General features: G+C 41.6%; 1 protein-coding gene across 1 annotated transcript in view; it reads left to right on the top strand.

Moving 5' to 3' along the window:
• The window catches only part of CFAP61 (cilia and flagella associated protein 61), a 411230-nt gene that overhangs the window by 71084 nt on the left and 318399 nt on the right, over positions 1-21747 (top strand). Inside the window, exon 9 of the mRNA XM_069768933.1 lies at positions 21011-21105. Coding sequence (XP_069625034.1) covers positions 21011-21105 — 95 coding nt within the window. The remainder of the gene's footprint in view (positions 1-21010; positions 21106-21747) is intronic.

Genomic DNA, 21747 nt, shown 5'->3' with positions numbered 1-21747 from the left:
TGACCCATATAGTCATCTTCTGAGGGCCAAGTAGTTTTCTGAAATTGGATCTTAGAGAGCCTTACAATTTGAGATGCATCTGGAAGGTTGATGAGTGGATAACGGCGTTCTTATCGTCTAAGGGTCCATTTGAAAATCTTGTCATGCCATTTGGGTTATCCAATGTACCTGCTGTTTTTCAAAATTTTATGAATTATATTTTCTCTAATTGCATTGGGAGATTTGTTATGATTTATCTGGATGATACTCTAATTTTCTCTCCCAATCTAGACTCTCACCGGGTATGCTGTTCCTTATTATTATTGTCAAACAAAAAGGCAGCACACTGTAGCGCCATAGCATGTAAATATGAAATATGACAATTAAATTGCATTAGAAATATGAAAAATATCAAAAATGAAACATGAAAAATTGAGAGAGTTTAGCGCATAAATTGGCCAATTCATGTGTACCTGGAAGCCACGATAAGGCATTTCTCGTTTCCACGACTTAGCAATGCCTTTCCTCACTTAGAATAAAGTCTTCATCTGTATGGGAACATAAATCCTCTGTTAGACTAAAATCTATATCTCTGTGGAGGGGTAGTGGTCCTGGTAGGATTAAAAACACTTGTGGCTAAAAGGTGGAGTGCTCAGTCAGAAGGCTAATGAATACAAACTTCAAAAAAACTAACTGTCACATCCAAGCATAGACTAAGTGTGAACAGGTGCTGATTAGTAATGACGAATATACTCAACTCGAAATTTCTCGAGCATGCTCGGGGGTCCTCCGAGTATTTTTTAGTGCTCGGAGATTGTTTTTCTTGCCGCAGCTAAATGATTTACATCTGATAGCCAGCATTAGTACATGTGGGGGTTGCCTGGTTGCTAGGGAATCCCCACATGTACTTATGCTGACTAACAGATGTAAATCATTCAGCTGCAGCAAGAAAAACTAAATCTCCGAGCACTAAAAATTACTCGGAGGACCCCCGAGCATGCTCGAGAAATCTCGAGTAACGAGTATATTCGCTCATCATTAGTGGTGATCCTAGAGTCACCAACTCATATACTCTCAAACAAAAAGGCAGCACACTGTAGTGCCATAGCATGTAACTATGAAATATGAAAATTGAATTGCATTACTGCATTAAAAATACGAAAAATATCAAAAATATCAAAAATGAAATATGAAAAATTGAGAAAGTTTAGCGCATAAATTGGCCAATTCATGTGTACCTGTGCAATCACATCAGAGGAGAGAGAAATTAAATGGGAAATCTGACTTTTTTTTTCTGCGGTCGCCGTTATTCTGTTAATAATAGCGATCGCAACACTGGGGTCAGTAAAAACCAACCCAAATCATGTTCTCTGGAGTCTGGGCTACACCCGGTAGCCGAGACCACAGAGAAATTCCGACGCTGGGGGCGCTATACACTTATTTCTCAGTACCGTTAAAAGCTGCGCTGAGGCATAAGTACCCTTAACTGCCGCCATTAAAAGGCATATCGGCGGTCTTTAAGGGGTTAAACCTTTACGGCGTAATGTGTTAGCAATGGTTTTCTTGGTGACTGTGGTCCCAGCTGCCTTGAGATCATTAACAAGTTCCCCCGTGTAGTTTTAGGCTGATCTCTCAACTTCTTCATGATCAAGGATACCCCGTGAGGTGAGATTTTGCATGGTGCCCCAGATCGATGTCGATTGACAGCCATTTTATATTTCTTCCATTTTCTTACTATTGCACCAACAGTTGACTCCTTCACACCCAGCGTCTTACTTATAGTTTTGTAGCCCATTCCAGCTTTGTGCAGGTCTATGATCTTGTCCCTGACATCCTTACAAAGCTCTTTGGTCTTGCCCATGTTGTATCGGTTAGAGAATGACTGATTAATTGAGTCTGTGGACAGCAGTCTTTTATAAAGGTGACTATGTAAGACAGCTGTCTTTAATGCAGGTAGCAAGTTGATCAGGAGCGTCTAACTGGTCTGTAAGAGCCAGAACTCTTAATGGTTGGTAGGGGATCAAATACTTATTTCTCACTGCAAAATGCAAATACATTTATATAATTTATACAATGTGATTTTCTGGATTTTATTTCTGATGTTCTATCTCTCAATTTTAAAATTAACCTACCCTTAAAATTATAGACTGTTCATGTCTTTGTCAGTGGGCAAACTTACAAAATCAGCAAGGGATCAAATAATTATTTCCTTCACTGTATCATAAATGGACTTTATAAATAATTTTTCTATATATCTGTTTATGTATATAATGTAATACAGGGACTGTTAGGTAAAGTATTTATATATGCAGACACAACTGCTGGTGGTTCTGGGGGCACGATGGCCGTGACAGGTCCCCTTTAATAATAATGGAAAAAAAAATTGGTAAAAATTGGCAACTGGATGTTGAGTATTGATACAAATAGGTTGTATTGTGTAGCTCTACAATTTATGGATATGGACAAGGATTATGCGACTAACAAGCTCACAAAAGAACTGAGCACAATAGCCTCCTACGACTCTCCGGAGCGGCGCATGGATTGTCTTGTTTGCCTTTTCAACACCAGATTGCAGTTTGCCTTCCATTTTTTGCATCGGACCAATGCAAAGTATCCTTCTAGTTGCCAGGACTTTTCACCCAGGCCCAGCTGCACACCACTAGTGCTCCAGTGTCTATGCCAGGTCTAATCACCCATTTCCACCAGACACCAGCTGCACAACATCGGTGCTAGATAAATCCTGCCAACCACGTCTTCCAGCTTTCTCCATTCCTTTCAGTGCCAGGAACCTTCTAAAATTTCTCACTGGAAATTAGTAGCAAGAAGTGATAGGTTGTGGGAAAACATTGGAAACCTCAACTCATTTCATTCTCTGCCGACGATACTCCAGTTCTATCATTGGGAGCCACAGCAGATTGACCCTCTACGAGTCCATGTTCCCTTAATAATGAAATATTCATTTCTGGTGAAAAACAGAATTAGTTTGGAAGTTAACCAGCATAATAAATGTACACTGGGTGAAATCTGCAGCAAATTTGTGATTTTGGAGCAGATTCACTGCAGATTTGCTTCAAACTCGCCCCATGCAGGTAACATAGTAACATAGTTAGTAAGGCCGAAAAAAGACATTTGTCCATCCAGTTCAGCCTATATTCCATCATAATAAATCCCCAGATCTACGTCCTTCTACAGAACCTAATTGTATGATACAATATTGTTCTGCTCCAGGAAGACATCCAGGCCTCTCTTGAACCCCTCGACTGAGTTCGCCATCACCACCTCCTCAGGCAAGCAATTCCAGATTCTCACTGCCCTAACAGTAAAGAATCCTCTTCTATGTTGGTGGAAAAACCTTCTCTCCTCCAGACGCAAAGAATGCCCCCTTGTGCCCGTCACCTTCCTTGGTATAAACAGATCCTCAGCGAGATATTTGTATTGTCCCCTTATATACTTATACATGGTTATTAGATCGCCCCTCAGTCGTCTTTTTTCTAGACTAAATAATCCTAATTTCGCTAATCTATCTGGGTATTGTAGTTCTCCCATCCCTTTATTAATTTTGTTGCCCTCCTTTGTACTCTCTCTAGTTCCATTATATCCTTCCTGAGCACCGGTGCCCAAAACTGGACACAGTACTCCATGTGCGGTCTAACTAGGGATTTGTACAGAGGCAGTATAATGCTCTCATCATGTGTATCCAGACCTCTTTTAATGCACCCCATGATCCTGTTTGCCTTGGCAGTTGCTGCCTGGCACTGGCTGCTCCAGGTAAGTTTATCATTAACTAGGATCCCCAAGTCCTTCTCCCTGTCAGATTTACCCAGTGGTTTCCCATTCAGTGTGTAATGGTGACATTGATTCCTTCTTCCCATGTGTATAACCTTACATTTATCATTGTTAAACCTCATCTGCCACCTTTCAGCCCAAGTTTCCAACTTATCCAGATCCATCTGTAGCAGAATACTATCTTCTCTTGTATTAACTGCTTTACATAGTTTTGTATCATCTGCAAATATCGATATTTTACTGTGTAAACCTTCTACCAGATCATTAATGAATATGTTGAAGAGAACAGGTCCCAATACTGACCCCTGCGGTACCCCACTGGTCACAGCGACCCAGTTAGAGACTATACCATTTATAACCACCCTCTGCTTTCTATCACTAAGCCAGTTACTAACCCATTTACACACAATTTCCCCCAGACCAAGCATTCTCATTTTGTGTACCAACCTCTTGTGCGGCACGGTATCAAACGCTTTGGAAAAATCGAGATATACCACGTCCAATGACTCACCGTGGTCCAGCCTATAGCTTACCTCTTCATAAAAACTGATTAGATTGGTTTGACAGGAGCGATTTCTCATAAACCCATGCTGATATGGAGTTAAACAGTTATTCTCATTGAGATAATCCAGAATAACATCCCTCAGAAACCCTTCAAATATTTTACCAACAATAGAGGTTAGACTTACTGGCCTATAATTTCCAGGTTCACTTTTAGAGCCCTTTTTGAATATTGGCACCACATTTGCTATGCGCCAATCCTGCGGAACAGACCCTGTCGCTATAGAGTCCCTAAAAATAAGAAATAATGGTTTATCTATTACATTACTTAGTTCTCTTAGTACTCGTGGGTGTATGCCATCCGGACCCGGAGATTTATCTATTTTAATCTTATTTAGCCGGTTTCGCACCTCTTCTTGGGTTAGATTGGTGACCCTTAATATAGGGTTTTCATTGTTTCTTGGGATTTCACCTAGCATTTCATTTTCCACCGTGAATACCGTGGAGAAGAAGGTGTTTAATCTGTTAGCTTTTTCCTCGTCATCTACAACCATTCTTTCCTCACTATTTTTTAAGGGGCCTACATTTTCAGTTTTTATTCTTTTACTATTGATATAGTTGAAGAACAGTTTGGGATTAGTTTTACTCTCCTTAGCAATGTGCTTCTCTGTTTCCTTTTTGGCAGCTTTAATTAGTTTTTTAGATAAAGTATTTTTCTCCCTATAGTTTTTTAGAGCTTCAATGGTGCCATCCTGCTTTAGTAGTGCAAATGCTTTCTTTTTACTGTTAATTGCCTGTCTTACTTCTTTGTTTAGCCACATTGGGTTTTTCCTATTTCTAGTCCTTTTATTCCCACAAGGTATAAACCGCTTACACTGCCTATTTAGGATGTTCTTAAACATTTCCCATTTATTATCTGTATTATTAGTTCTGAGGATATTGTCCCAGTCTACCAGATTAAGGGCATCTCTAAGCTGGTCAAACTTTGCCTTCCTAAAGTTCAGTGTTTTTGTGACTCCCTGACAAGTCCCCCTAGTGAAAGACAGGTGAAACTGTACAATATTGTTCTCGCTATTTCCTAGATGCCCGACCACCTGCAGATTTGTTATTCTGTCAGGTCTATTAGATAGTATTAGGTCTAAAAGTGCTGCTCCTCTGGTTGGATTCTGCACCAATTGTGAAAGATAATTTTTCTTGGTTATTAGCAGAAACCTGTTGCCTTTATGGGTTTCACAGGTTTCTGTTTCCCAGTTAATATCCGGGTAGTTAAAGTCCCCCATAACCAGGACCTCATTATGGGTTGCAGCTTCATCTATCTGCTTTAGAAGTAGACTTTCCATGGTTTCTGTTATATTTGGGGGTTTGTAACAGACCCCAATGAGAATTTTGTTACCATTTTTCCCTCCATGAATTTCGACCTTAGTGTAACTTCACAGTTATCAGATTTTCTATGGATTTTTCTTCTGCGTATCAAAATCCGCATTTGTAACATACATTTTTTACTACGGATTTGGTTGCGGATTTGCTATAGATTTAAACACTTTTATTGCAAAGAAGGAAGTCCATCACCATATGCAAACAAGGACTTGACTCCGTGTTTATTTTTAAATCTCCATAGAATTCTCAAATTCCATGCAGACATTTTCATCAATGAAACTGGAATACTGCATCCATAAACCATGTATATGGACATTTATTCACTTTGAGGATTATGGATGCAATGTCCACAGTTAGATTGATATCTTTGCACCCCAGGACGGTTGTGATGGAATACATGGAGAGCTGATCAAAACCTGTTATTTTGTGTACATATACTGTATATTACGCCTGTGGTAGCGGGCTGGGGACAGCCATAAATGCCAAAATAAAGTTATGGAATATGACAACTTTCCCTATTTGGAACACACAAGGTGAGAGATCAATCAGGACAGGATACCTTATTTTCAATGACTGAAATATAGATAAAAGATGTTTCAAGAGATAGGCAGGAGCGTGGGATAACAAAGGAGCTCAGGACACTTGAAGAACTGAAAAACACAGAGAAACAATAGAATCCACCAGAGGTGGTCTACTGGCCAACAAGAGTCAGATCCTCTTAAGTATCAAACTCTGCTCCTATGGAAATGTGTGTATGTATGTGTATACACAGTATCTTGCGAAAGTTTTCGGCTCCCTGGAACTTTTCAACCTTCTCCCACATATCATGCTTTAAACATAAAGATACCAAATGTAAATTTTTCGTGAAGAATCAACAAGTGGAACACAATTATGAAGTTGAACAAAATTTATTGGTTATTTTAAATTTTGGTGGAAAATCAAAAACTTTAACTTGCCGTAGTACTTTGTTGCGCCACCTTTTGCTGCGATTACATCTGCAAGTCGCTTGGGGTATGTCTCTATCAGTTTTGTACATCGAGAGACTGAAATTCTTGCCCATTCTTCCTTGGCAAACAGCTCGAGCTCAGTGAGGTTTGATGGAGATCGTTTGTGAACAGCAGTTTTCAGCTCTTTCCACAGATTCTTGATTGGATTGAGGTCTGGACTTTGACTTGGCCATTCTAACACCTGGATACATTTATTTGTGAACCATTTCATTGTAGATTTTGCTTTGTTTGGGATCATTGTCTTGTTGGAAGACAAATCTCCGTCCCAGTCTCAGGTCTTTTGCAGACTCCAACAGGTTTTCTTCAAGAATGGTCCTGTACTTGGCTCCATCCATCTTCCCATCAATTTTAACCATGTTCCCTGTCCCTGCTGAAGAAAAGCAGGCCCAAACCATGATGCTGCCACCACCATGTTTGACAGTGGGGATGGTGTGTTCAGGGTGATGAGCTGTTGTGCCTTCACGCCAAACATATCGTTTGGCATTGTTGCCAAAAGTTCGATTTTGGTTTAATCTGACCAGAGCACCTTCTTCCACATGTTTGATATGTCTCCCAGTTGGCTTCTTGCAAACTTTAAACAACACTTTTTATGGATATCTTTGAGAAAAGGCCAGATTTGTGCAGTGTACGACTGATTGTTGTCCTATGGACAGACTGTCCCACCTCAGCTGTATCTCTCTGCAGTTGATCCAGAGTGATCATGGGCCCCTTGGCTGCTTCTCTGATATGTCTTCTCCTTGTTTGAGATGAAAGTTTAGAGGGACAGCTGGGTCTTTATAGATTTGCAGTGGTATGATACTCCTTCCATGTCAATATGATCGCTTGCACAGTGCTCCTGTCACGGGGCTACCGCGACAGAGAGGTTCCAGAGAACCGCAGCGCTCTGGGCCTCGTTCACACACAGTGAACAGAAGCTCTTCACCTGTATTCTGACCTGGCTGCTTTGTGCCAGCAGTGCAGGAGTTAACCTTATTGCTGAGTCTATATAAGACCTCACAGCCCACAGTGCATGTCAGACCAAATGAGAATCATGAGGTCAAAGGAACTGGCCAAGGAGCTCAGAGACAGAATTGTTGCAAGGCACAGATCTGGCCAAGGTTTCAAAAGAATTTCTGCAGTACTCAAGGTTCCTAACAGCACAGTGGCCTCCATAATCCCTAAAGGGAACCTGTCACCCCCCCCCCCCCAGGCGTTTGTAACTAAAAGAGCCACCTTGTGCAGCAGTAATGCTGCATTCTGACAAGGTGGCTCTTTTAGTTCGGGTCCCTGGCACTGCTGAAAGAATCGTTTTTTAAATTTGTCCCTCATACCGTGAAATCGCCAGGGGGCAGGTCTTTCCCCCTAATACAGAAGCCTCCCAGCTGTCACTCGTGGCCTCTGGGCGCCGCTTCCTCTTCCTTCAGTAGCGTCCCTGACGCCTGCGCTGTAAGCTCAAAGGGCAGCACAACTGCGCATGCTCGAAAAAAAAAAACAAGCGCCAGGGACGCTACTGACGGAAGAGGAGGCGGCGCCCGGCACACAGAGACTCAGAGTGACGGCTGGGAGGCGTCTGGATTAGGGGGGAAAGAACTGCCCCCTTGGCAATTTCACGGTATTAGGGACAAATTTAAAAAACGATTCTTTCAGCAGTGCCAGGGACCCGAACTAAAAGAGCCACCTTGTCAGAATGCAGCATTACTGCTGCATAAGGTGGCTCTTGTAGTTACAAACTCCTGGGGGGGTGACAGGTTTCCTTTAAATGGAAGAAGTTTGGGACCACAAGAAGTCTTCCTAGACCTGTCCGTTTAGCCAAACTGAGCAATCGTGGGAGAAGAGCCTTAGTGAGAGAGGTTAAGAAGAACCCCAAGATCACTGTCATTGAGCTCCAGAGATTCAGTAGGGAGATGGGAAAAAGTTCCACAAAGTCAACTATCACTGCAGCCCTCCACCAGTCGGGCCTTTATGACAGAGTGGCCCGACATAAGTCTCTCCTCAGTGCAAGACTTATGAAAGCTCGCATAGAGTTTGCTAAAAGAGCACATGAATGACTCCCAGACTATCTATATATATAATTGTCTAAGGGTTTTTCCGTCTGTCTGTCCTGGAAATCCCGCGTCTCTGATTGGTCGAAGCCGCCAGGCCTTGACCAATCAGCGACGGGCACAGCATGGCGACGATGCCTCGACCAATCAGCGACGGGCACAGTCTGCCGCGAATTCGCCTCGACCAATCAGCGACGGTCACAGTATCGACGTAGATGTCATAATGGTTGCCATGGCGACGATGATGTCATAAAGGTTGCCTCGACCAATCAGCGACGGGCACAGTCTGCCGCGAATTCTGGAATCATCATTGTCCATATACTACGGGGACATGCATATTCTAGAATACCCGATGCGTTAGAATCGGGCCACAATCTAGTAAGAAATAAGATTCTCTGGTCTGATGAGAGGAAGATAGACCTCTTTGATGATAATTCTCAGCAGTATGTGTGGAGAAAACAGGCACTGCTCGTCAGCTGCCCAATACAGTCCCAACAGTGAAACATGGTGGTGGCAGCATCATGCTATGGGGGTGTTTTTCACCTGCAGGGATAGGACGACTAGTTATCATTGAAGGAAACATGAATGCGGACAAGTACAGAGATATTATGGATGAAAACCTCTTCCAGAGTGCTCTGGATCTCAGACTTGGCCGAAGGTTCACCTTCCAACAAGACAATGACCCTAAGCACACAACTAAAATAACAAAGGAGTGGCTTCAGAACAACTCTGTGACCATTCTTGACTGGCCCAGCCAGAGCCCTGACCTGAACCCAATTGAGCATCTATGGCTGTCCACCAACATTCACCATCCAACCTGACGGAACTAGGGAGGATCTGCAAGGAAGAATGGCAGAGGATCCCCAAATCCAGGTGTGAAAAAGTTGTTTTCCCAAGAAGACTCATGGATGTACTAGCTCAAAGGGTGTTTCTACTCAATACAGAGCAAAGGGTCTGAATACTTATGACCATGTGATATTTCAGTTTTTCTTTTTAATAAATTTGCAAAAATTTCTACATTTCTGTTTTTTTTTCCAGTCAAGATGGGGTACAGAGTGTACATTAATGAGAAAAAAAATTAACTTTTTTGAATTTACCAAATGGCTGCAATGAAACAGAGTGAAAAATTTAAAGGGGTCTGAATACTTTCCGCACTCACTGTATATCTATAGCAATTTCTCTTTCTCTCACCTCTCTATCTATCTATTTATCAATCTATATCTATCTATATATTGTAGGGATCTAAACTCTTTGATAGTGCTAGCGTGCACACAGGCAATGTCTCTGGTCCACCATGATGAGGTTTACTAATTTCATATACTCCCGAAGTGCTCAAAACAGACAGAAAACAGTTTGTACAGCAGCTATATAGCAGGTGAAATAAGTTTTGAGCACGTCACCAATTTCCTAAGTAAATATTCTTCTAAAGGTGCTATTGACATGAAATTCTCATCAGATGTCGATAACAACCAATCCAATCCACACAGGCAAATAAATCAAACCATAGGTGTTCATAAATTTAAGTTATGTGTAATAATGAGAAATGATACAAGGAAAAAGTAGTGAACAAATGAAGAAAGAAAGGTGCAAAATACCATGGAAAGTCATGACACCAGCTGAAATCTATCAGTAATTAGAAAGCAATCCTGTGAAGAATATTATCAGCTGGTTCAACTGATGGCCTATAAAAAAGTGTCTCATTACCAAGTTGCTACATATGAAACGTCTCAGGAGGGGTAAAACTAGTGAGCTGTCCCAAGACCTTTGCAACCTTATTGTTGCAAAACAATTATAAAATAATTTCTAAACTACTGAAGCAAGGTTGAGGCCATAATTCATAACTGGAAAGAATATAATTTCACCATAAACTGGCCACTGGCATTTAGAAAATTATTGACGTTTTGAATACTTATTTTACCCGCAGTAAATCCAACACTCAGTCTCTGGAAGAGAATAGCCATCCTTAGAGTCCTTCCCTCCTCCCACACACAGACTACTTTTGAAACAGTAACACTGCCTTAATTAGCACGTGTAAAGCTTGTAAAAAAATGAAGAAAGAAAAAAGCAGCACAAGTCCACAATTGACAATAGTGCACACCCACAAGTTGTCATCCAAATCATTTCTCATAATTTTAAAATCCAAAAATGTAGGCAGCACCCCAGATGGGTTGTATGCAAAAAAACAATAGTAAAACAAAATAGTGGTTTATTCATGAATGTGCAAAATACACACATGCACACACACATACACATATACCGTATGTATAGATCTACTATATAATTGTCTAATGGTCACTTCCGTCTATCTCTCTGTCTTTCTGTCTGTCTGTCACAGATATTCATTGGTCGTGGCCTCTGTGTGTCATGGAAATCCAAGTCGCTGATTGGTCATGGCAAAACGCCCACGACCAATCAGCGACGGCCATAGTCTGGAAGCGAAATGGCCGCTGCTTTACTGCCGTGCAGTCAGCGCTGAGCGCTCACACAGGGTTAATGCCAGAGTTAACGGACTGCGGTGTAATGCACTCCTTTAACGCAGCTATTAACCCTGTCTGGCCAACATTTTACTATTGATGCTGCGTATGCAGCATCAATAGTAAAACGATCTAATGTTACAAATAATAATAATAAAAAAAGGTTATTCTCACCCTCCGACGTCACCTGCTGTCCTCGGCAGTGCAAGCGGCAGGTTCTGGTGCCAAGGATGCTATGCGAGAAGGACCTGCCATGAGGTCACGGTCATGTGACCGCGACGTCATCACAGGTTTTGCGCTCATACCAATCCTGGGACCGGAAGCTGCCGCGTGCACCGCACACAGGCGCCAGGACTTCAAGGGGTCTTCGGAAGGTGAGTATATGTTTATTTTTTATTTTAACCACGCATATAGTGCCCACATTGCTATATACTACGTGGGCTGTGTTACATACTGCGTGGGCTCTGTTATATACTACATCTCTGTGCTATATACGATGTAGCTGGAAAATATACAACGTGACTGTGCAATATACTACGTGACTGCCCAATATACTATGTGGCTGTTCAATATACTACGTGCTCTGTGCTATATACTACGTAGCTGTGCAATATACTATGTGGCTGTGTCGGTTCTGTTATATACTACGTCGACTGTGCAATATACGTGGCTCTGTTATATACTACGTGGCAGCGCAATATACTACGGTATACGATGTGGCTATGTTATATACTACGTGGCTCTGCTATATACTACGTGCCTGTGCAATACACTACGTAGCTGTGCAGTATACTACGTGGCTATGTTATATACTACGTGGCTGTGTTATATACTACGTAGGTCTGCTATATACTACGTACGCTGTGTTACATACTACGTAGCTCTATTATATACTACGTCTGTTGTGTTATATACTACGTCACTGTGCAATATAGTATGTAGCCTGTGCTATATACTACCTACATATTCTAGAATACCCGATAGAATCGGGCCACTATATATATATATATATATATATATATATATAACATGTGCACAAACACACACACTAGAGTAATATTTTGTTAAGGTAGCTACAGGCATGAGGAAAAAATTACATTTTTGTTAATGGATGATAACCTATCACGTTAATAATGTGGCATTCACCAGGAAAGCGGGTTAGACACAATTTGTATTTACAATGTTGGGTGCCAATTATGGAAACTATTCAGCACAACCATTTCTCGCTCAGTTGTTCCTTTACCCATCAGGCACAATAGGCCAACAGCTGCAAACTAGCCACCGAGAACCCCCTGTGTTATAGCATGAAGCATGTTTTGTGTTCTTTGTTTGTCCCTATACCTAAAAGAATAAAAACAACCACAACATAGTATAGTAGTCAGTCTACTGCAAGAATGAAATCTCCAGCTACCTCACTATACAGATATGGCTTAATTATTAGGTGTAAATTATATATACAGTGATTATGATTAGCAATTTATTGCTTGAGTTGAAATGCATCACAGTGTAATCGTAATAAAATTGATAAACAGATACCTTTCATTAAGAATCTTTTGCCACTAGGTTTGTTTGTTATTATTAATGGGATTGTTATAGAGCATGAAAGCTCTGCTCTGGAGCTGGCCCCATCACTGGATCCAGGAAGCTTCAGTGCCTCTTGCAACTCCAAGGCTATAGAGTTCAAACTGCCCCTATGTTGATTTAGAGCAGGGGTGAGCAATTAATTCTGCTCAATATTAAAATTATCAACATATTATTAGTTTATAATAATTTAATTAAGCATGCTGATTTGCTGCTACTGCTAATGCATGGTACAATAGGGCTTATGTGAACATGTATTTACAGTAGCAGGTAATCAAGACTGTATACGGTAGTTTACTTCTTTTTATAATTTAGATAGATATATCTATAGATAGATGGATCTATAGATAGATATATCTATAGATAGATGGATAGATCTATAGTTAGATAGATAGTTAGATATATCTATAGATAGATAGATAATACCAAGCCCGATGTTTAGTAATCAAGATAATAAAATAGTACATCAAGAGTTAAATAAAGACACACACAAAATCTACATTAGGCCGGGGCCATACTTGCGAGAAACTCGCACGAGTCTCTCGCCTCAATACCTGGCACTGGTGCCGACACTCGGACCGGAGCGTTCAGCTGCATAGAAATACATGCAGCCGCACACTCTGATCCCGAGTGCCAGTGGCAGTGCCAGGTGGTGAGGTGCGAGTATCTCGCAAGTGTGACCCTGGCCTTAAACGCCATATGTGTTTAATTGAAAAAAAAATTGCGTGGGCTCCCGTGCAATTTTCTGCGCCAGAGAGAGAAAGCCAACGACTGGGGACCGATGTTTATCGCCTAGGTAGGGGTTAATACCCATGGATCTTCCCAGGCTATGAATATCAGTCCGCAGCTGTATATTTAGCCTTTACTGGCTATTAAAATAGGGGGACCCCCCCAAAATAAACGACTTGGGGTCCCCCTATAATTAATAGCCAGAAAAGGCAATGCAGATAGCTGCGGGCTGATGTTAATAACCTAGGAAGGGGCCATGGATATTGCTTCCCCCCCGGCTACAAACACCAGCTCTCAGCCGCCCCCGAAAAAGTGCATCGCTAATTGTCTTACACTTTGCTTGCACCTTTTCAGCAAACACACTTAAACTGGTCACCTGCTTGTGTAGCCCCACCTGAGGAACTATGGCTTGTGCCTTCAGACATGTTGGTTATTATATTATTTATTTAGTTGGATACCATCATTGTATTCGGCTGCAGTTTACCTGATTATGTACAGCCTGTTCATCAGAACAATTTTTGACATCCTCGTCTGATCCTTATTATCAGTGGGTTCATGGCACGCACAGTATCCCTTTTCCTTGGATGTTTTTGCTTGATCACACCATTTTCATATACACTCAACACCATTGCTAAAGAAAACCCCACTAGATTGGCAGTTTTGAAATTCTGGTCTTGCACAGATGACCATTCTTTATTCGATGCCACCCAGATCTCTTAATTTTCCCATTCTGATGTGTATTCCCTCTAAAACAGATCCACAGAAAATGTGCTCACTCACTTGATTTTATGCTTCATCTGGAGTCATTTGTCTAATTTCCAAAAAGAGAAGTTACAGTATTGTAAGGACGCTGGTCATTTATTGCAAATAAAAATTGTTCTACACTTTCCCTTTGTGGCTTGCAATGCAAGTTTTGTTTTAGAAAGTGGATGCGAAATACTCCACAAGTCCATAGGTTATCAATATCAGATCGGTGCGGTTCTGACAGTCGGTACCCCCACCAATCAAATGTTAGCAGGTCCCATGACCACTAGAGGGCCAGAAATCCCACAGCTCCCTACTTTGTGTAGTGGCCATTTGGCGGTACTGCAGCTCAGCTCTAAGACTATAAAAAGACTCAGATTTTTGAATTAAATATTTGAAGCAGTGAAAGCTTTACCGACATTGATGGCAGCATGGTGGCTGTTGTGATTTCATTCATCTTCACCAGGTTTCTCATCTACAGGATGTTTTATGCTCCTGTGACGTTCTTTCATTTATAAGTTCAGGTCTCTAATAATCACCACGTGTATTTTCCCACCCAGCGGCTTCATTTCCTTAATCTTTGCACTGTCCACAGGTAGTTATTGTTTTCCTCTTAGAAATCCATGTTGAACAACAACAAGGAATAATTAGTCAAAAATCAATTGTAAGTATACTGTCGATATGCCATTTGTGTCAGGAGATAATTACAGTTATTTGGATGTTACTCTATGTGGGGTCAGGAATTAGTCGCTCAAGAACACTGATTTCTAACTATTGAAAAGATTTTCCTCTAGGTAACACACTGAGCTTCGTGGCCCTGCTGGGGTTTTTTTTCTCTTTCAAATCCTAATGTCTTTTCTGTTTTCCGAAACAGCTTTTACATCTGTGATTATTGAATTTAGAAGTGCGCTTGTTTTCATCTAACATCGCAGATGTTTTCTACATAAGAAAACCTCTCCGCCAAGTGGGGATCAATCGATTCATAATTTAAATTAAAATAATTCACATTCCAATCTAAATTATCTGGATTTGTCTGTAATAAATAAGGATATAAATGTTAGGTGTCAAGTTCCCTCCTCTGCACAGGGGGAATCTCGGGCCATCTCCGCTGCGGTCTCCCATTCTTCTCCAGCCGCAGTGGAGTCTGCTCAGTGGAGACGTCGGTCCCAGCGTCTTGCTCAATCTCACTCTGTGTATAGGCTTACTGCTGCTTTTCCAGCTTCTGCCATTGAAGCTAGTGCTGGGCAGCAGCGAGCAGATACTTTTGGGACTAAGTCCTGCTTTTCCCCTTCTGAGCATGCCCAGGGCAAGATCTCCCGTTGGAGATCGAGGGTCACATGCTCAGATACTGCAGCAGATCCCATTGGTCCTCCAGGAAGGTGCTGAAGGTGCTCAACTTCTGTGGCAGCCTCCCATTGGTCCTTCTGGGAAGGTCCTGTACATGCTGCAGCTATAAAAGGTTCGCATGACCGCACGGCCATGCGCTAGTGTAAACGTGTGTGTGTTGATGTGTGAAAGTCGTTCATTAATTATCCCCTCCCCTGTATGACTGCTCGCGTAAGGTGGATGATTGCTATCTAGCACCCGACTTAGCCATCAGCACGTAACACACAAAACAGCGTCTAATTTCTGTGACCGCCAGTGCGGCGCTGTGCGCTTTCACAGCGCTTTCCTGACCCAAGCCTGGGTGGTTAGTGGCGTCCGCCAGTGCGGCACCGCACGCACTCTCGTGCATCTTTATTATTATTATTATTTCTGTCTCTCTGACACCCCAGTTGCGGTGTCGAGCGCAAGAGGTCTATATGAACTCAAATCCTGTGTCTTGGGATTGAGTTCTGAGACTCCTTGCTTGCGCTCTTGGTGCTGTACCGCAGCCCTGTGATGCAACAGGGTTCGCTTCCTCCACACAAGGTGAAGTTAACCCATGTGTGTTTATCCATATTGTACCGCCATATAGTCCGTCAGTACTTGGCAGCAGGTTCCATCTCTGCACGGTGGACCCCGGGCTGCGAACACACCTTACTCTGTCTTTCTTCTTATTTGGTGCGTTCCGCTAGCCCTAACAATATCTGTAAACTGTATGGACAAAAGTATTGGGACAAACCTTTTAAAAATTCAGGTTTTTTATTCTGTCTCATTGCCCCAGATGTATGAAATTCAGCCCCTATCTATACAGTCTGCCATTACAAATGTGAGAAACAATGTGTCATTCTAAACAAGTGAGTTCATGAAATAGCTTCCTTCCAAAATATTCCACTATCAACTGTAAGTGGTATTATTGAAAACTTCAAAGATGTAAGAATCACAGCAACTCGGCCACTAAGTGACAGACCATGTAAAATTAAAGAGCCGCCAAAGCTCTTCTGGATTTAACATAAGCAGCAAAAACTGTGCACCAGGAACTTCATGGCAATGGTTTCTACAGCTGAGCAGCTGCACACAAGGCTTACATCACCAAGCACAATATCAAACGTTGGATTAAGTAGTGTAAAGCATGCTACCACGGAACACGTTTGACAGAGAGAACACAGGAGCAGCTGGCAGAACTACCAGCCAAAGCTATGTTCAGACAGCCATCTAATGTACATGGCCATCCTTAACAGCAGTTATGCCCTGTAATATAAAATAAATTTGTATATGTATTGTCATGCAAATTGTCTCCAAAAAGAAAGAAGAATAAAACTCTAGTGCCACCTACTGGAAATAGCAATCCTAAAAGTCAATATCGACCCTTTAACGAGCCTTGCTATATGACTAAGGATAAAAGCCAAACCAGAAACTCAATTTGCAGACACAATGTTTCCAGTTATTGCCTCTCATCAGTGCAAAGTTTGAGATCTGACTTGGCTAGGTTTAGTGGCTCTGGACTGGAATTTAAGAGGTAACATTTCTCCTTTTGTTGAGTGACAAGCCAGGCCTGGCATGTCAAAGTGAGGAGACTTATTCGCCACGTATGCTCTTCTGAGAAATTAATTATGCACATTGCTTCTTCAGAGAGGAAGAGGGCTAGCACTCTAGTGCCACCCATTGGAAATAGCAATCATAAAAGTCAATATTGACCCTCTAACGAGCCTTGCCACATGCCTTAGGATAAAAGCCAAACCAGAATCTCAGTTTGCAGACACGGTGTATCAAGCTATTGCTCCTCAACAGCACAAAACATGAGATCTGATTTAGCTAGGTGAGAGGCTCTGGACTGGAATTTAAGGGGTAACATTGTGCTGAGTAACCAGCCAGGCCTGGCATGTCAAAGTGAGGAGACTTATTCGCCATGTATGCTCTTCTGAGAAATTATGTATGCAAATTGCTTCTTCCGAGAGGAAGTGGACTAGAATTCTAGTGCCACCTATTCGAAGTAATAATCCTATGAGTCCATATCACCCTTTATCAAGCCTTGGGTCGATATTGACTTTTAGCGTTGCTGCTTTCAATAGGTGGCACTAGAGTTCTACTCCTCTTCCTCTCAGAATAGGCAGTTTGCATGTTTAATTTCCCAGAGGAGCATACATGGCAAATAAGTCTCCTCACTCTTACATGCCAGGCCTGGCTTATCACTCTCCATAAGGAGAAATGTTATTCCTTATACGTATTGTCAAAAACCCCAGTGCAAAATTTGTAATATGACCATTAGTGTTTTCTGGGGTGCTGCAGTTACCGCTACGCTCTTGTAGATCTAATCCTGAATACTTTGTATCTTCTGAAAGAAAATAAGACATTTTTGATGCAACACTTCTGATTAGTGATATTATGCTGAACATTGCCATACACTTGTAATCAACTATGACAAGCCGAAACTAATGGATTGTGCTGTGAGTGCCCATGCTGCCCCTCTGTCATCTGATATGGCTTTACCAATATAGGAACAACTGTGTACACGGCAGGTTGGAGAGATAAAGGACATGAGTGACTTATTCCCGAAATGTGTGCCCTGTCTTATTAAATGGAACAATAGGGCAGCTTGCATGTCACTCAGTCCTTTTATTGCTGCCCTGAAACTGCACGAAGACTGATAAGCTCATCCGTACGCTTGCCTGTGTCCACACCGCGTAATACACGGGGTAGCGGAAACTACAGCAGCTGCTCCTTTTTCTTCAGAATGACTGGGTTAGATTTGGTTTCCGCCAAGGCCAATATTGCAATATATATTCAGATACAACTGAATTTAGCCTTTTTTTTTTTTACCCATTTAGTTTTTATTGTGTTTTCCAATGTAAAATCCGATATAACTAAACGCAATGTGTAATATCACTGCTCAGCATGACACCGAAAAAGAACATCAAATATCCTTAATTTTGAGAGTGATAGTTGATATGACGCAAGGCGTAGGAAATTGCAACGTAAAGTGAAAATCTTTCTGTCCGCTAATGGGAATTTTCAAAGGTCTCTTTTCACAGGCTTCAAAATACACGAAAATGTTTCTTTAATTGGGAACTTCAATAGTTTTGCCCTTATGTCAGTGTCTTTTAGTTGAGAGAAATATTCGTAAGGAAAAATCAAAGTTAAAGAACATTGCTGACGGAATCCCTTTTTCACACTTCTGATATATTTCTAGAGATTTCTGATTTACATTTAGAAGTATGAGACCTGCTGTGTACGCTTATTCCCACGAGAAAACCACAAATGGGGCGAAGTTCACTTTCTTGTAAATAATGAGTTTCTCTTGAGGCTTTTTGATTCCTAGTCAACACTCATACTCTTTATACTACACCCCCTTGTTACATTCTTAAAGGGTTTATCTTGGACTATTTAGTATTTTCCTGTGCGCCTAAAAACTCGCAGACAGGAGGTTGCTAACTACCCACCCGTTCAACACGGCACCAACACAGAGTGGTCGCCGACCATTCCTCCTGGCGATCCAGCTGCTCCATGTCAACAGTTCAGCTCTTTCTCTTCCTGGTTGCTCTGTCATGGGGAGTAACTACTGACATCATGTTGATTGAACACTGACTCTATGCAGATAGGCCGCCGCTCTGTTGACATGTCAGCACTGAATTACCGACACCAGTGATCTGTGACCTCTATATGATGGCAGAGATCAGCACCGTGCATATCAGGCAGGTAGATAGTGTTGGGTTGAACAATTAATAAAATGTTCACTCTCTAGTTGCCTACTCCTGGCCTAATGGATATTGATCAGGTGCGCACTAAAGAAATAAACATATGACACACACAGTCAGATGTAAATTCTCCTTGATCAATCTATGGCTCAGCTCCAAGGGGCTTTATTCAGTCAGGACACAAGTTTATATATCCCCTGTAAGGGGGGGGCTCGGTTAGCTTTAAAATGGGAGTGATCGGATGCATTCCATTGGTTAGTGGATTGGGCAATGAGCAAGTCCATGGGCGGATCCATGAGGTCATCAGGGTGGGTTGCTCCATGGGGACATCAAGGTGGGCATCACTATGGGTTGGTCCATGAGGTCATCAGGGTGGGCGTTTTCTTGGATATCAGCACATGGTCTGCTGATACAGGAAATGGCAGCCATATTTAGGGTCTCACTTTGATCTGAGAAAGCTTAAGTAAGGTTAAACAATACACGTTATGGGTCACTTCTCTCAACCTCTTATGTCTTCAGGTTAATTAAGTATTTGATCTTATGGCTCTCCTCAACAATAGCAATCACCTGCTGATTAGATTGTTGCCCATAGTAAAAAAAAAATAGCCCCAGATAACCCCTTTAAAATCTGTTGTATGTACCTTATGTATCTACCTTTTTTCTTACCTGTTCTTGTTTTCATTTACTTTAGCTTTTTTTAATTTGATCTTAGAAGGGTGACCATACAGTGCAACTTTTTTTTTGCCGTCCTGTCCCTGAATTGTCTGATTCTATAGTTTATAAAAATACCATAATAGAAAGTTGTGATAACTTATAAATAAAAACTAAAGAAGTCAAGAAATCGATTTGTCATGCCATTATTTGTTGTTTATTTGAAGGTGATAAGCCTGTAGTGCAGTAAATATTAGAAACTTTGTAACGTGTTATTAGACAAATTTACTTTTTTCTCCACTTCTGAGCTATTCTTCCCCTCACCTCCACGTCTTGATCCTCTGAAAGAAAATCAGCTCAAATCTGTTTTGGGAAAAGCCAAACAGCCTGCTTGCTAGCACGGTGATATGTCAGGTTACACCTCCTATTTTATTATATTGAGGATGGAGGTGGATAGATTGAGGAGCTATCTGCCCAGTGAAAGACAAGCTGACACAGGCAGATGGGGCTGCAGCTACAAACAACTGTTTTACTTCACTTCAGTGCTGGATTCACAGCCACACAGCTCAGTACTGCTGTATAAAGTATTGCATGCAGCTTCTTCTTTTGCCTTATGTGCTTTAGAGAAAGAAGAGAAGGAATATGTCATGACTGTGTATGCAAGATATGAAAGACACTAGTGTCCACCTACTAGCTCTGCTGACTGCTCTATTTTTTTTTTAATCCAAATAAACCTGTAATTTTGAAACCCGTATACATATAAATGCGAGTGGAATAGTATGATTTCTGGAAATAAATCTATCAATAGACTGAAGTCTGAGTCCCGGCCCTATGTCTGCCATACTAGGAGAGCTTTAGGGGGCTAGTGTATTAGCTCAGACACAAATATCATTAGCCTTGTTTATAGTGGCAGGATTGCACTTAGCCGGGCAATCTGCAGTTGTTAATGGCTTCCAGAATCCAATCTACTTCTCTTTTCAAACACAACAGCCACTTTAATTAATATCCGAAAATAAACCTATAATACGTCTTTAATTAATTAGTCTTAAGTCATTACCAGTTGCTTCTCGGTGTTTGATGTAAACATTATGACTGTCTTCCAGGAGATGTAACGCTAAGCAGACAAACGAGTCAAAGGTCGGGATCCAAATTATCCCTGCTGTCAGACGTCATAAGTGTTCAGGAGACAGATGAGAAGGTACGGTACATAACACTTTAATTAATAGGTCTCATTTGGAAATCTGTGTCTGCTGCGTTATTGTCATCATCGTTGTATGTTGCAGAGTGTAAGAAATGAAGATATCGGAAGTAGTGATTTAGGCTTCTGTTCTTTCATGTGATCACTGTGTAAGATCTTTTCTTCAGCATCAGAGATCTCAAGAGATCAGAGAAGACATCTCAAAAGTTCTTTAAATGATCCACACACGTACTGCAAATTGTCTTTATTAGTATTGCAAATCGTGATCCAGTGGGCGCGGACACAGGAAAAGCAACAGATTCTACAAAGTGCAAAAAAGCAAGCACACATCGTATAGAAAAAGAGAGCAGCACACATCCAAATAATATGCAAAATATAACAATCTATCAAAGGGGTTGGCCACCATTTTTTTTTAAAATTGATGACCTATCCCTGGGAAAAGAAATCAGTATCTGATCTGTGCGCCCGCGCACTATGTCACGCAACACAGCGAAATACTTCCGGGACATAGTGCGCGGGCGCATGCGCAGTAATGCTTTTTGGCTTTGCCCGCAGTTGGGCAAAGCATACTGCACGACCGAAGATTGCATTGCCAACTATGGCGCACACGTACTCTAATTCACTAACATATTGCGGACAACA

This window comes from Ranitomeya imitator, chromosome 5 (genome assembly GCF_032444005.1).
Source record: "Ranitomeya imitator isolate aRanImi1 chromosome 5, aRanImi1.pri, whole genome shotgun sequence".
Taxonomy (NCBI): domain Eukaryota; kingdom Metazoa; phylum Chordata; class Amphibia; order Anura; family Dendrobatidae; genus Ranitomeya; species Ranitomeya imitator.
The sequence above is the reverse complement of the archived record's forward strand: the minus strand, read 5'-3'. Positions and strand labels throughout refer to the sequence as shown.